Source organism: Hemitrygon akajei, chromosome 11 (genome assembly GCF_048418815.1).
Source record: "Hemitrygon akajei chromosome 11, sHemAka1.3, whole genome shotgun sequence".
In the NCBI taxonomy this organism is placed as follows: domain Eukaryota; kingdom Metazoa; phylum Chordata; class Chondrichthyes; order Myliobatiformes; family Dasyatidae; genus Hemitrygon; species Hemitrygon akajei.
The window spans coordinates 171,890,950-171,907,982 of NC_133134.1; the positions used below are offsets into that span (position 1 = coordinate 171,890,950).

General features: G+C 42.0%; 1 protein-coding gene across 8 annotated transcripts in view; it reads left to right on the plus strand.

Moving 5' to 3' along the window:
• ralgapb (Ral GTPase activating protein non-catalytic subunit beta) overlaps positions 1-17,033 on the plus strand; it is a 166,714-nt gene that overhangs the window by 91,952 nt on the left and 57,729 nt on the right. For all 8 annotated transcript variants that reach the window (XM_073062270.1, XM_073062269.1, XM_073062273.1 and 5 more), the window contains 4 exons: positions 10,676-10,858; positions 12,272-12,423; positions 13,723-13,910; positions 15,388-15,491. In XM_073062270.1, the coding sequence (XP_072918371.1) occupies positions 10,676-10,858; positions 12,272-12,423; positions 13,723-13,910; positions 15,388-15,491 (627 nt within the window). The remainder of the gene's footprint in view (positions 1-10,675; positions 10,859-12,271; positions 12,424-13,722; positions 13,911-15,387; positions 15,492-17,033) is intronic.

Sequence of the window (17,033 nt, forward strand, 5' to 3'; positions counted from 1 at the left end):
CCTGCTAACTCAGACCTTTGGAATGTAAGAGTAAACTGGAGCACCCACACAGACATGGGGAGAACATTTTGATTTAAATCAGCTCTTTTCCAAGCTACAACGTACCTAGATTCTAATAGTTGCCAAAGCACTTTGTGAGCTATATTCAGCACTACATGGGGAGGATGCAGGTGGCTTTACACTGCTGCATGCAATTAGCAGGGTAACTGCACTGTACTTCACATGAAGTTTGCAAAGTGGGTTCCTAGAAACCTAGGTGCATTATTTGTGCACGTACTAATTTTTAATGGTTTAAGTCATTGTGGCTTCTGCAGGGGCACAGTGGATGAATGCTTGATGGTTCTAGTGGACAATTATTTGAGGTTTTTAGAACTATCACCACCACCTAGCATCAGACCACAAAAACATGCACCACACAAAAGGTGGAGCATTACTAGAACTAGGGGACATTGCCTCAAGATTCAGGGGAGAAGATTTAGGACAGAGATGAGGAGAAACTGTTTTTCCCAGAGAGCGGTGAATCTGTGGAATTAATATAATTTAAGAAACAGATAGATTTTGACATAGTAAGAGAATTAAGGGTTATGGGGAAAAGGCAGGAGCTGAGATGGAGATGGAACTGAGTTTACGGACAGATCAGCCATGATCTTATTGAATGGCGGGGCAGGTTCGATGGGCCGGATGGCCTACTCCTGCTCCTATTCTTATATTCTTATGTCCTTATGTTCATTGATGTCGGAATCGACTTTATTGTCACTGACATATTGCATGAAATTTTTTTGTATAGCATTGCAGTCCAATTCATTAAAATTATTATGTTACAGTAAGAAATATAAAAATAAGTGGAGCAAAATGACAATGAAATTCAAATCCATTGCTAAAGCTTCATTTTGAATTGTGAGCTCTGAACTGCATGCAGCAGAAATGGCCAAACTTAAAATATGGAGATTGACAAACTAAAATTTAATGTCATCTCTAGCTCAGACCCTCAGATTCTGTCAGAAACAAGCCTAGAATGCAGGCTTGTTTTGGACAATGGATTGTTACCTCATTTAAGTGGGAGGCCTTCAAAAGGGAAATTTTGAGAGTGCACAGTTTGTATGTTCCTGTCAGAATAAAAGGCAAGGATAACAGATTTAGGAAACATTGGTTTTTGAAAGATACTGAAGTCTTGTTTGAGAAAAAATAAAGGAGGTGCATACTAGGTATAGGCAGGAAGGAGCAAATGAGGTACTTGAGGGTTATAAGAAATGCAAGGGAACACTTCAGAAGGAAATCAGGAGGGCTAAAAGAAGACATGAGGTTGCTCTGGCAGACAATGTGAAGGAGAATCCTAAGGACTTCTACAAATATATTAAGAGCAAAAGGATAGCAAGAGACAATATTGGTCCTTTGAAAGATCTGTGTGCTCCTCTATGCATGGAGCTGAAAGAGATGGGGGAGATCAAATGGATTATCTGCATCTGTATTTACTTGGGAGACACAGAGACTACAGAGGTAAGGCAAAGCAGCAGTAAGGTCATGGACAGTATACAGATTACGAAGGAGGAGGTGTTTGCTGTCATGAGACAAATTAGGATAGACTCTGTAGGAAGCTAGTGCAGAAATTGCAAGGGCCCTAGCAGAGATATTTAAAACATTCTTAGCCACCAAGAATGAGGCACCAGTGGATTGGAGGACAGCTAATGCTGTTCCATTGTTTAAGACCTTAAGACATAGAAACAGAATTAGGCCATTCAGCCCATCAAGTCTGCTCCACCATTTCATCATGGTTGATCCATTTCCCTCTTAACCCCATTCTCCTGCCTTCTTTCCATAACCTTTCATGCCCTGAATAATCAAGCACCTAAGAACTTCTGCCATAAATGCATCCAGTAACCTGGCCTCCACAGCTGCATATGGCTACAAATTCCACAGACTTACCACCCTCTGCCTAAAGAAATCCCTCCATCTATGTTCTAAATGGACATCCTTCTATTTTAGATAGATAGATAGATAGATACTTTATTCATCCCCATGGGGAAATTCAACTTTTTTTCCAATGTCCCATACACTTGTTGTAGCAAAACTACTTACATACAATACTTAACTCAGTAAAAAAAAATATGATATGCATCTAAATCACTATCTCAAAAAGCATTAATAATAGCTTTTAAAAAGTTCTTAAGTCCTGGCGGTAGAATTGTAAAGCCTAATGGCATTGGGGAGTATTGACCTCTTCATCCTGTCTGAGGAGCATTGCATCGATAGTAACCTGTCGCTGAAACTGCTTCTCTGTCTCTGGATGGTGCTATGTAGAGGATGTTCAGAGTTATCCATAATTGACCGTAGCCTACTCAGCGCCCTTCGCTCAGCTACCGATGTTAAACTCTCCAGTACTTTGCCCACGACAGAGCCCGCCTTCCTTACCAGCTTATTAAGACGTGAGGCGTCCCTCTTCTTAATGCTTCCTCCCCAACACGCCACCACAAAGAAGAGGACGCTCTCCACAACTGACCTATAGAACATCTTCAGCATCTCATTACAGACATTGAATGACGCCAACCTTCTTAGGAAGTACAGTCCCTACCAAAGGAAACATCCTCTTCACCTCCACTCTATCTTGGCCTTTCAGCATTCGATAGGTTTCAATGATATGCCTCTTCATTCTTCTAAATTCCAGTGAGTACAGACCCAGAGCCTTCAATCACGGCTCATATGTTAACCCTTTCATTCCCAGAACCATTCTCATGAACCTCGTCTGAACCCTCTTCACATCCTTTCTTAAATACTGGGCTGAAAACTGCTCACAATACTCCCAAGTGAGGCCTCACTGGTGCCTTGTACAGCCTCAGCATTGCATCCTTGCTTTTATATTCCAGTCCTTTTGAAATGAATGCTAACTTTGCATTCACCTTCATCACTACCTAATCACCCTGTAAATTAACCTTAAGGGAATCCTGAAAGAGGGCTCCCAAAACTCTTTGCACCTTGGACTTTTGAATCTTGAATGCCCGTAAAGAAAATAGTCCAGACTTTTCCTTTGTTTATCTTGCTTATTATTTCTTCAAAGAATTCCAACAGATTTGTCAGGCAAGGTTTTCCCTTAAAGAAATTATGCTGACTACGGCCTATTTTATCATGTGCCTCCAAGTACCCTGAAACCACATCCTCAACAATTGGCTCCAACATCTTCCCAACCATCGAGGACAGACTAATTGGCCTATAATTTCCTTTCTTCTGCCTCCCTCCCTTCTTGAAGAGTGGAGTGTTACTTGCACTTTTCCAATCATCCTGAACCATGCCAGATAACCTTATGAAAGGCTTTGAGAATAAGATCAGAAATCATAGGCTGGTGAGCCTGACATCAGTAGTGGATAAGTTATTGGAAGCTATTCTAAAGGTCTGGATATATATTTATTTGGAATGACAGATGCTGATTAAGGATAATCAAACACAAGGAAATCTGCAGATGCTGGAAATTCAAGCAACACACACAAAATGCTGGTGGAACACAGCAGGCCAGGCAGCATCTATAGGGAGAAGCGCTGTCGACGTTTCGGGCTGAGACCCTTCGTCAGGACTAACCAATGGATAATCAACATTGTTTTCTGTGTGGCAGGACATGTCTAACCAATCTTATAGAGTTTTTCAAGGTGGTTACCTGGAAAGTTCATGAAAGCAAGGCAGTGGATGTTGTCTGAATGGAATTTAGCAAGGCCTTTGACAAAGTCCCATATGGGAGGTTGGTCTAGAACATTCAGTCACTTGATATTCAAGATGACATAGTAAATTGGACTAGACATTGGCTTTGTGGTAGAAGCCAGAGAGTGGTAGTCAATGGTTGCCTCCCTGACTGAAGCCCTGTATCTAGTAGAGTGCCACAGGGATTGGTGCTGGATCCATTGTTGTTTGTCATCTGTATCAGTTATCTGGATGACAGTGTGGTTTCCTGAATCAGTAGATTTGTGGATGACACCAAGATTGTGGGTGTAGCGGACAGTGAGGAAGACTAACAAAGCTTCAAACACGAGGAAATCTGCAGTTGCTGGAAATTCAAGCAACACACACAAAATGCTGGTGGAATGCAGCAGACCAGGCAGCATCTATAGGAAGAAGTACAGTCGAAGTTTCGGGCGGAGAACCTTCATCAGGACTAACTGAAAGAAGGGATAATAAGAGATTTGAAAGTGGGAGGGGAGGGGGAGATCCAAAATGATAGAAGAAGACAGGAGGGGGAAGGATGAAGCTAAGAGCTGGAAAGTTGATTGACAAAAGGGATACAGAGCTGGAGAAGGGAGAAGATCATGGGATGGGAGGCCTAGGGAGAAAGAAAGGGAGAGGGGAGCACCAGAGATGGAGAGCAGGTAAGCAGTGATTTTGAGCGGGACAGAGAGAGAACAAAAGGGAAAGAATAATAAATAAATAAGGGATGGGGTAAGAAGGGGAGGAGGGCATTAACAGAAATTAGAGAAAGCAATGTTCATGCCATCGGGTTGGAGGCTACCCAGACGGAATATAAGGTGTTGTTCCTTATGATGAAGATGAAGCCACACTCGGGTTGGAGGAACAATGCCTTATATGGTAGCCTCCAACCTGATGGCATGAACATTGATTTCTCTTAACTTCTGTTAATGCCTCTCCTCCCCTTCTTACTGCAAACCTTATTTATTTTCCCCCCTTTTTTCTCTTTCTGTCCCTCTCACAATCACTCCTTAACTGCTTTCCATCTTCCTTTGGTGCCCACTTCACCCTTTCTTTCTACCTAGGCCTCCCGTCCCATGATCCTCTCCCTTCTCCAGCTCTGTATCCCTTTTGCCAATCAACTTTCCAGCTCTTAGCTTCATCCCTCCCCCTCCTGTCTTCTGTCATTTCAGATCTCCCCCTCCCACTTTCAAATCTTTTATTATCCCTTCTTTCAGTTAGTCCTGACAAAGGGTCTCGGCCCGAAACGTCGACAGTGCTTCTTCCTATAGATGCTTCCTGGCCTGCTGCGTTCCACCAGCATTTTGTGTGTGTTGCTGTCAAGGCTTGCAGTGGGATCCAGACCAGCTGGAATAATGGGCTGAAAAATGGCAGTTAGAATGTAATGCAGAGATGTGTGAAATGGAGGTGTTGCACTGTAGGAAGACAAAGCAGAGTAACATAGAAAAAAACCTACGGCACAATAAAGTTGTGCTGAACATGTCCCTACCTTAGAAATTACTAGGCTTACCCATAGCCCTCTATTTTTCTGAGCTCCATGTACCTATCCAAAAGTCTCTTAAAAGACCCTATTGTATCCACCTCAACCACCACTGCCAGCAGCCCATTCCATGCACTCACCACTCTCTGAGTAAAAAAACAACAACTTACCCCTGACATCTCCTCTGTACCTACTCCCCAGCACCTTAAACCTGTGTCCTCTTGTGGCAGCCATTTCAGCTCTGGGAAAACCATCCACACAATCAATGCCTCTCATCATCTTATACACCTTTCTCAGGTCACCTCTCACCCTCTGTCCCTCCAAGGAGAAAAAGCTGAGCTCACTCAACTTACTCTCATAAGGCATGCTCCCCAATCCAGGCAACATCTTTGTAAATCTCCTCTGCACGCTTTCTATAGTTTCCACATCCTTCCTGTAGTGAGGCGACCAGAACTGAACACAGTACTCCAAGTGGGGTCTGACCAGGGTCCTAAATAGCTGCAACATTACCTCTCGGCTTCTAAATTCAATTCCACAATTGATGAAGGCCAATACACTGTATGCCTTCTTAACTACAGAGTCAACCTTTGTAGCTGCTTTGAGCTTCCTATGGACTTGGACCCCAAGATCCCTCTGATCCTCCACACTGCCAAGAGTCTTACCATTAATACTATATTCTGCCATTATATTTGACCTACCAAAATGAACCACTTCACACTTATCTGGGTTGAATTCCATCTGCCACTTCTCAGCCCAGTTTTGAATCCTACTGATGTCCCGCTGTAACCTCTGACAGTCCTCCACACTATCCACAACACCTCCAACCTTTGTGTCATCAGCAAACTTACTAACCCATCCCTCCACTTCCTCATCCAGGTCATTTATAAAAATCACAAAGAGTAAAGTCCCCAGAACAGATCCCTGAGGCACTCCACTGGTGACCAACCTCCATGCAGAATATGACCTGTCTACAACCACTCTTTGCCTTCTGTGGGCAAACCAGTTCTGGATCCACTAAGCAATGTCTCCTTGGATCCCATGCCTCCTTACTTTCTCAGTAAGTCTTGCAATGGGTACTTTATCAAATGCCTTGCTGAAATCCATATACATTACATCTACTGCTCTTCCTTCATCAATGTGTTTAGTCACATTCTCAAAAAATTCAGTCAGGCTCGTAAGGCACAACCTGCCCTTGACAAAGTCATGCTGACTACTCCTAATCGTATCATACCTCTCCAAATGTTAATTTGCCCCTCAGGATCTTCTCCATCAACTTACCAATCACTGAGGTAAGACTCACTGGTCTATAATTTCCTGGGCTATCTCTACTCCCTTTCTTGAATAAAGGAACAACATTCACAACCCTACAGTCCTCCAGAATCTCTCCCGTCCCCATTGATGATGTAAAGATCATCGCCAGAGGCTCAGCAATCTCCTCCCTCGCCTCTCACAGTAACCTGGGGTACATCTCAAATGGTTCTGGTGATTTATCCAACTTGATGCCATCCAAAAGCTCCAGCACATCGTATTTCTTAATATCTACATGCTCAAGCTTTTCAGTCTGCTGCAAGTCATCACTACTATCACCAACATCCTTTTCCATAGTGAATACTGAAGCAAAGAATTCATTAATTACCTCTGCTATTTCCTCCGGTTCCATACACACTTTTCCACTGTCACACTTGATAGGTCCTATTCTTTCATGTTTTATCTTCCTGCTCTTCACATACTTGTAGAATGCCTTGGGGTTTTCCTTAATCCTGCCCTCCAAGGCCTTCTCATGGCCCCTTCTGGCTCTCCTAATTTCCTTCTTAAGCTCCTTCCTGTTAGCCTTGTGATCTTCTAAATCTCTAACATTACCTAGCTCTCTGAACTTTTTGTAAGCTTTTCATTTCTTCTTGACTAGACTTTTTACAGCCTTTGTACACCACATTTTCTGTACCCTACCATAACTTCCCTGTCTCATTGGAACGTACCTATGCAGAACTCCACACAAATATCCCCTGAATATTTGCCACATTTCTTCCGTACTTTTCCCTGAGAACATCTGTTTCCAATTTAAGCCTCCAATTTCCTGCCTGATAACCTCATAATTCTCCTTACTCCAATTAAATGCTTTTCTCACTTGTCTGTTCCTATCTCTCTCCAATGCTATTGTAAAGGAGATAGAATTATGATCACTATCTCCAAAATTCAGAATTGGCTTGCCTGCAGAAGGCAGAGGGTCATGGTGGAAGGAGTACATTCAGATTGGAGGGTTGTGACTAGTGGTGTCCCACAAGGATCTGTTCTGGGACCTCTACTTTTTGTGATTTTTATTAACGACCTGGATGTAGGGGTAGAAGGGTGGGTTGGCAAGTTTGCAGACGACACAAAGGTTGGTGGTGTTGTAGATAGTGTAGAGGATTGTCAAAGATTGCAGAGAGAGATTGATAGGATGCAAAAGTGGGCTGAGAAGTGGCAGATGGAATTCAACCCGGAGAAGTGTGAGGTGGTACACTTTTGAAGGACAAACTCAAAGGCAGAGTATAAAGTAAATGGCAGGATACTTGGTAGTGTGGAGGAGCAGAGGAATCTGGGGGTACATGTCCACAGATCCCTGAAAGTTGCCTCAGAGGTAGATAGGGTAGTTAAGAAAGCTTATGGGGTGTTAGCTTTCATAAGTTGAAGGATAGAGTTTAAGAGACGCTATGTAATAATGCAGCTCTATAAAACTCTAGTTAGGCCACACTTGGAGTACTGTGTCCAGTTCTGGTCACCTCAGTATAGGAAGGATGTGGAAGCATTGGAAAGGGTACAGAGGAGATTTACCAGGATGCTGTCTGGTTTAGAGAGTATGGATTATGATCAGAGATTAAGGGAGCTTGGGCTTTACTCTTTGGAGAGAAGGAGGATGAGAGGAGACATGATAGAGGTGTACAAGATATTAAGAGGAATAGACAGAGTGGACAGCCAGTGCCTCTTCCCCAGGACACCACTGCTCAGTACAAGAGGACATGGCTTTAAGGTAAGGGGAGGGAAGTTCAAGGGGGATATTAGAGGAAGGTTTTTCACTCAGAGAGTGGTTGGTGCGTGGAATGCACTGCCTGAGTCAGTGGTGGAGGCAGATACACTAATGAAGTTTAAGAGACTATTAGACAGGTATATGGAGGAATTTTAAGGTGGGGGGTTATATGGGAGGCAGGGTTTGAGGGTCGGCACAACATTGTGGGCCAAAGGGCCTGTAATGTGCTGTAGTATTCTATGTTCTATGTAAAATGCTCTCCCACTGAGAGATCTGACAACTGACCAGGTTCATTTCCCAATACCAAATCAAGTACAGCCTCTCCTCTTGTAGGCTTATCTACATATTGTGTCAAGAAACTTTCTTGAACACACCTAACAAACTCCACCCCATCTATACCCCTTGCTTTATGGAGATGCCAATAGATATTTGGGAAATTAAAATCTCCCATCACAACAACTCTGTTATTATTACACCTTGGTCTAACACAGTGAAAGAGAGGGCACTGAGGAGTGCAGCAGAACAAAGAGATCTAGGAATGCAGGTCCATAATTCATTGAAAGTGACATCATTGGTAAAGAAAGCTTTTGGCACATAAAGTATTGAGTACAGGAATGTTATGTTAAAAGTGTATAAAATGGAGGTGAGGTCCAATTTGGAATATTGTGTGCAGTTTTAGTCACTACCTTCAGGAACGATGTAAATAAGATTGAAAGAGTGCAGAGAAATGACACAGGGATATTGTAGGACTTGAGAACCTGAGTAATTAGGAAGCTTGCACAGGTTAGGATTTTATTCTTTGTTCCCTAAAGTATAGAAGAATGAGGAGAGATTTGATAGTCATACAAAATTATGAGGGGCATAGATAGGGTAAATGCAAGCAGGCTTTTTCCACTGAGGTTGAGTGAGACTACAGCTAGAGGTCATGGGTCAAGGGTAAAAGGTGAAATGTTTAAGGGGGACATGAGGGGAATCTCCACTCAGAAGCTGGTGAGAGTGTGGAACAAGCTGCCAGCGGATGTGGTGGATGCGGATTTCATTTCAAAATGTAAGGTACATGGACGGGAAGGGGTATGGAGTGCTATGTCTAGGTGTACGTCGATGGGACTGGGTAGATTAATAGTTCAGTACAGATTAGATAGACTGAAGGTCCCGTTTCTGTGCTGCAGTGTTCTATGACTCTTGTGTTTGTTGTTTCCTGGATCATGATTAGAAGATGTTGTGTAAACACAAGAGCTTCTTCAGATGCTGGATTTTGCAATAGCTTTTAAACATTTTTCAGGCTGTTTTAAAAAATTTATTTGTTCACTTTTGTGAAATTTGCTGCCCTTGTCAGTGTATAGAATTGTCCACCTTTAGCCCCTGACCAAGGCACACTGTTGGGTCTGTTGTTACATATGGGCCAGCCTGGGTAACAGGCAGGTTTCCTTCTCCTGAAGGATATGAGGATTCTTACAGTGAACTGATGAACATTTCACTGAGAGTGACTTATCTTTTCCAAGTTCAGGTTCATTTGGTTATTTGGATTTTAATTCCTCAGTTCCCATGGTGTGATACGAACTCCTGTCCCTGTGTGATATTGTACAATGTGTCGGTATTATACCAGAAGGCAGGAGGTTAGTAGCCAGTGAAGTTATATCTTGTATTGCACTCACGTCATTGACCTGACTTCGGGAAATTTTTGTAGTGGGAGGCCCTGTGTAACTCACATCTAACTCAAATGTTTTGCAAGCTTGTAAAATTTTAGCTATTTAATTTTCAAAGATGTAATGAAGGCAAAGTAAAATTGGGGACCTGAATGCCATCACAGTGGGTTGAAATAAAGCTGGGCAGAAGCATTAAAGCATTGAAGTTTGGAGTATCTGTAGGATTGTACAACATAGAAACAGGCTCTTCAGTTGTTCATGTCCATCTACACTAGTCCAAATTGCCTACATTAGCTCTGTATCCTTCTGTGCCTGGCTACAGCACAAGAACAGGCCCTTCAGCCCATTGGGTTCATATCAGCTGTTGAGCACTTATTTGCCTACATGGATCCAGTTATATTCTCCCCACATCCCCATCATTTCACCCCAGGTTCTACCACTCACTTGTGAGAGGAAGGCAGAGCAGCTGGAGGGAAGCCATACAATCACAGGGGAATATACAGACTCTGCACCAGGGCTTGTGAGGCCACATCTCCACCAGCGTGCTGTTGGCTTAAAGCAGCACTGAGGATAGAAATAGAACTGATGTGTGTTTGCACTATTTTCTGCATTGCTGTTCAGTATGACCATTGATGCTCAAACGTGCTGCCTCATAGAACAGCTGATAGGGAATTGGACAAAACTTTAACCAAGCATGATTTTGGAATGAAGCTGTAAAAATGTGAGCAAAGTGGGAACAAGCCCTTCTCAGTATGTCAGACTGCCTCTGAAAATTCAGCACCCTCCTTTACACCAACCTTCTTGCTTTCTTTATCAGCTAATCTTTCAGAATAGTTACTAACTGTCTGTTCTGTTAAACAGGTAAAGGTGGGCGTGGACTCATCAGACCGAAAACGTGCCATCAGTTCTGTGTGTGGCTATATTGTTTACCAGTGTAGCCGGCCTGCACCATTTCATTCCCGAGACCTACACTCCATGATTGTGGCAGCCTTTCAGTGTCTCTGTGTCTGGCTCACAGAGCATTCGGACATGCTAAATGAAAAGGTACTTTTGACATCTGGTAGTTTGAATGACTCATAACATTTTGTGTAATTCTACTCTGTCACATTTTGTCTGTTTCTTTCCACCCACCATCATCATCTCCTGTTGGGGATTGTAAGTAAGAATTAGGAGAGTGGAGAAGCATAGAACTTCCCAGATTAGTTCAGAAATGAGAAATCGGTCTTCATCCCTCTATTCATTAATACACGCAAATTAGAGAATGTAAGAAAATAGGAACAAGGTTAGGCCTCAGGCTTGATCTGTGATCAGTTCATTCTCAGGTGATCTGCTCCAGGCCTCAATTTGTTGATCCTTCAAAATTGTATCAGTTCTTCTTTAAATTTCCCCAATAAAGATAAGCTTAATTGCCACATGTACATTAAAGCATGCAGTGAAATGTGTCTTTGAGTCAAATCAAATCAGCAAGAATTGTGTTGAGGGCAGCCTGCAAGTGTCACCACCCTTCTACCGCCAACGAAACATACCCACAGCTTACTAACCCTAACCTGTACATCTTTGAAATATGGCAGGAAACTGGAGCACCCGCAGAAAACCCATGAGGTGAAACTCCTTACAGACAGCGATAAGGAATGATGTGGCCTTCAACTATCCTGACTCTCAGAATTCAAGAGGTTCCTCACCCTTTGCACCCCACTTCTAGACAACCATCCCTTGTAGCTATATCCCCTCGCTCTCCACATCGCCCCACTGTATGTGTCAGTGAGATCGGCCTCATTCTTTAAAGCCACCTGAACTAGACTCGAAATATCAAATCATTTTAATGCACAAGGGGAATTTTTTTCTGAATTGGTTTTGGAACTTCCTTCCCCAAAAGGCGATGGAAGCAGAATCATTGAATGTGTTTAAGGCGAAGATGATTAGACTCCTGATAAGCAAATGGCTGAAAGGTTTCAATGAATGAATGGGAATGGGGAATTATGATTGCAGATTACACGTAATATTAAATGGCAGAGTACATCTTCTGATTTGAAGAAGGTTACCAAAATCCATCCCTCAGCATTATTCGTTTGAAAGATTAACTTGACCTTGGCTTGTGGCTGTTACTTCAAGGATCAATTTTATTTGCCATATACATTTACATGTGTTAGAAATTTGCTGTGCTGTGTTATGGTGTGTTGTGCAATTTAAAAAAAAGACATTTAACAATTATAAAGAATGTTGTAAAAATAAAGTGAGAAGTATGGATATAGAATAATATGTGCATAAATACATAAACACCATGTATTTACAATGTAAACAGCTTTATAAAAGATAGTTTCAAGTGTTTACAGTGCAGTGATTGAGGTAATAGCGGCAGGTGGGTAGGGGTTAACTAGAGTGGTTGATCAGATTAACTTTTAAGATGGCGCGTGAAGTTTTTGTTTTAATAGTCTAATTTTCTATCTGCTTTATCAGGACTGCCTGATTGAGGTGCTGGAGATTGTGGAGCTGGGTATCTCAGGAAGCAAGTCAAAGACTAGTGATCAGGAGGTGCGATACAAGGGAGATAAGGAGCTGAACCCTGCTTCAATGCGGGTGAAGGATGCTGCTGAAGCTACACTAACTTGGTAAGAGGAGTATCTAACAGTGAAAGACAGATTTCCTTGGATTGATTCCCCAATTCCACTACAGCTTTAACTCGCTTTGAAGGCAAAAACCCAAATAGTTCAGTTTTATTCCTGGCATACAAAACAGATTCTGTTATATTCAGACAGAAATGTGTACTTGCTCTGTATTACACATAACTGGTGGTGCTTACCTCTGTTCCATTGTGCAGTAGTGCTGAGCCACGAACCCAGAGACAGTAAAAATAGAAACTGACATAAAATTCCAACTGGTGCACAGATTTCCCTTCCTAAAGTCTGCAGAAGGACTTGGCAGATTGGGAGAATGGGCAAAGATGTGGGATTTGGAATACAGTGTAGAGAAGTGTATGATCATGCACTTTGGTAGTAAGAATAAAGACGTAGACTATTTTTTTTAAACAGGGAAAATATTTAAAATTCAGAGTTGCAAAGGGATTTGGGAGCCCTTGTGTTGGATTCCTTAAAGATGAACTTGCAGATAGAGTGGATGGGTGAGGAAGGCAAGTGCATTGCCAGCAGTCATTTCAAGAGGGCTAGAATATAAAAGCAAGGTTGTAATGCTGAGGCTTTATCAACTATTGGTCAGACCACATTTGTAATTTTATGAGCAGTTTTAGGCTTAATATCTAAGACAATGTGATGGGATTATAGCAGGTCCAGAGGAGGTTCACGAGAATTATCCCAGGAATGAAAGGGTTAATGTACAAGTGGTACACACAAAATGCTGAGTTCCTCTAGCATTTTGTGTGTGTGTTGCTTGGATTTCCAGCATCTGCAGATTTTCTCTCGTTAATGTGTGAGTAGTGTTTGATGGCTTTGGGCTAGTGTTTAAGTGGGGGATTTCATTGAAACTTATTGAATATTGAAAGCTTAAAGTGGATGTGGAGAGAACATCTCCAATAGTGGGATAGTTTAGGACCAGAAGGCGCTGCCTCAGGATAGAATGATGTCCCTTTGGAACAGAGGGTGGTGAATCTATGGAATTCATTGCTGCAGGCGGCTGTGGAGGCCAAGTCATTGAGTATATTTAAGGTGGAGGTTAATAGTGCTTGATCATTAAATGTGTCATAGGTTATGGGAAGAAAGCAGGAAAACAGGGTTGAGAGGGAAAATAAATCAACCATAATAGAATGGTAGAGCAGACTTAATGGGCCATTCTTCATTCTTCTCCTATGTTTTATGGCTGTATGATGTAGAACTGTATTGGCATGAAATTCACTTTGTATATGGTGTCCTTTTCTAATATGCATAAAACAGCTGTAACATTCCCTTCTTTCCCAGTATAATGCAGATACTTGGAGCATTCCCCTCTCCCAGTGGGCCTGCCTCACCGTGCAGTCTTCTGAATGAAGAGACACTAATTAAATACTCCAGGTTGACCTCAACCAGCAAGAACCACTTTAGATACTTTGTCTTGGATAACAGCATCATCTTAGCAATGCTAGAACAGCCCCTGGGCAATGATCAGAGTAAGTCTTAAGTCTCTGTCAGGTTAAGTACATCGTCATTTTTATGTATGTAGATTTTGAGCTCATGGTGGAAAAGGAAGATCAGTTTCATTAAAGGTGATCAAGAAAGACAAACTTTAAAGGCCTGTCCTACTTCTCTTTGCATTCCAGCTTTGTGGTAGACCTTTCTGAACAGGCAAATGGGTGACTTTAATCATATGATATAAAGTGGAAAATCTAGGCACCCTAGGATTTTGGTGGTTTTAAAAATATCTTTCAACTCCCTTCTTAACTTCCTCTGTAATAAGAACAACCCCAGCTTCATCATTGTATTCCATACAAAGCCCCCCTGAAGTCTGGAATCTTTTCTGCTCTATCTCTAAATGGCCTTATATCTATCCTGATGTTTGTTGCTAGAGCTGTGTACAGCTTTCCATTCATAGTCAAAACCTTGTTTTCTGACCTCCTAGTTCTTGTACTCCATGACTCTGCTTGTAAAAGATGGCATCCCATTTCTTTTCTCAACCTGTTCTGCCTTTTCAACCATTTACACACATGTCACTATTCCTGTATCTATTTGAGAATGTTGTCTCTTCCTTATTTTTCCTGACAACATCTAACGTTTTTCATTTTCCTGTGTAAAATTACACAGACGTTACTGAGCTGAGTCCTGTTGTTCAGTCATTTTCTTCATCTTATTTTTAAATTAATAAATGATATTTCAAGAATCACAAGATTCTAGAATGGTTCCAGAAGACTGAAAATTTGCTCTCTTCAAGAAGGGAGAGAGACAGAAGAAAGAAAATTATTGACCAGTTAGTCTGACCTCAGTGGTTGGGAAGATTTTGGAGTTAGTTTCAAGGTACTTGGAGCCACATGATAAAATAAGCTGTAGTCAGCATGATTTCCTTGAGGGAAAATCTTGCATGAGGTATCTGTTAGAATTCTTTGAAGAAATAACGAGCAGGATAGACAAAGGGGAAATAGATTGATATTGTTTACTTGGATTTTCAGAAGACTCTTGACATGGTGCCACATGTGAGGCTGCTTAACAAGCTACGAGTCCATGGTATTACAGGAGAGATTCCAGCATGGATAAAGCAGTGGCAGAGTAAGGAGACAAAGAGTGGGAATAAAGGGAGCCTTTGATGGTTGGCTGCCAGTGGTTAGTGGTGTCCCAGTGATTGTTTAAAAAAAATCTATTGATCATTCTAAACTTAAGTCGTATTTCAATATTCAGTGGTGAATCTATGGAATTCATTGCCATGGACAGCTGTGGAGGCCAAGTCATTGGGTATATTTAAAGAGGAGATTGAAAGGTCCTTAATTTGTCAAAGCATCAAAGGTTACAAGGAAAAGGCAGGCGAATGTGGTTGAGAGGGAAAATGGATCAACCATGATGGAATGATAGAGCAGACTTGATAGGTTGAATGGCCTAATTTTACTCCTGTGGCTTATGGTCTTACTCTGCCTTGTGTTTCGTCTGCTCTTCCAATAGACCCTTGCCCATCCGTTACCATGCTGCTCCGGGGAATGTCTGGAAGGCATGCGTGGACCATGCAGCTCCATCACCAGCCAAGAGGATCTCGAGCAAACCAAAAGGTTTGAATTCAATGCCCCAGTGCTATATTACCCAAAGTAACAGCACTATATTCTTCACCTTAAAGTAGTAAACCTGCATTAGTTTTATATATGGAAACTTATAACTCCACTTATGGTTGAATGACCTCCAAGCAGAAAGGAGCAATAAGGCAACAGTGTGCGTGCTGGTAGTGCAGGTAGCTAACAAAACCAAGAAGACTTTCCATTGAGCAAGTATTGGCAGGTGTATTTTTCACCTACAGGTGTACCTGTAATTTCACATGTGATAGAAATGTGGTGCAGTACTCAGAATAGTTTGGAGATGAGACTTTGAAATGTAAGCAGCCCTGGTTTAACATATTCATCAGAGGTAATTTAGTTTGATGCATGAGCTGAATTCTGGACACTCAAAACAGCAATGTGTTGCATCAAGGAGCCTAATTAACTTAAAGGCAGTGAATTCTTCACTGACTGGAATCACTTCTGTCACTAGTGAAGAGATGGCTGATGTTGTTGAAGACCATCTCAGTCTCAGGATATTGTGGATTCAGTTTCATTTGTATTCCTTTAGATCGTGAAGCCATCTATCCCAATAAGCAACAAGACCCAGGCAATGTTCATAGATAGGTTAGTAAGTAGTAAGTAACTTTCATACCACACATGTGCCAAGGGTGACCATCTCTGATAAGAGAGAACTCCTTGAACTTAATGACATTGCCATCTCTCTTATTTTCCAACCATCAACATTTCAGGGATCACCGATAAACAAAAACTTAAATGACTTCTGCATAAATATTGTGTTTGTCACAGCAGGTCAGGGTCTGGGTGAGGTGTTAGGAGTGACCCATCTCTCCTGTTTCCAGCGTCAATAAAGCAGGAGTCAGCAGTGATTTGATGTTGCCCTGGATGTGCTGGACAGACCCCCATCACCCTGTGCATTCACATTTATCTTTAGTCTGGGAGTTCAGTGTGTATGACTGCAAGGTACACTGCACCAGCTACAGAACAACATGGCTGCGAGAACAAGACAGACACTGGGTAATCTGCAGCAAATGACTCACCTCCTGACGTATTTTAACCCTCCAAGATAAGTCAGGAGTGTGATAGAAAACTCACCAGTTATATGGATAAGTACAAATAAAACAGCACTGTATCAGCTCAGGCTGATCCAGGGCAAAGATTCAAAGGTTCATTTCATTTTATTCTCAAAGTATGCATGTGCGATACAATTCTGATATTTGTCTACACCAGGTAGCTATTAAATACAGAGAGACCATGGATGTTGATGAAAAAAAAGGTATCAATACACGAAAAAGAAAACAAAACTCCCCCCCCCCCCACACACAGCAAAAAATAGCCATGGTAACAATCACCAACCCACTACACATAACAATCCCTGATTCACTCATAGAAAAGAACAGCAGCAGTAGTACTGAACACCCACACCACGCCACTATCACATCACACACATCAGCCACAAGGTGGGAAGTATCTCTTCATTGGCATACAAGGAGAGCAGGCATGCAAACTCAGCCCTTCCAGAAAAAGTGACCACCAATCCAG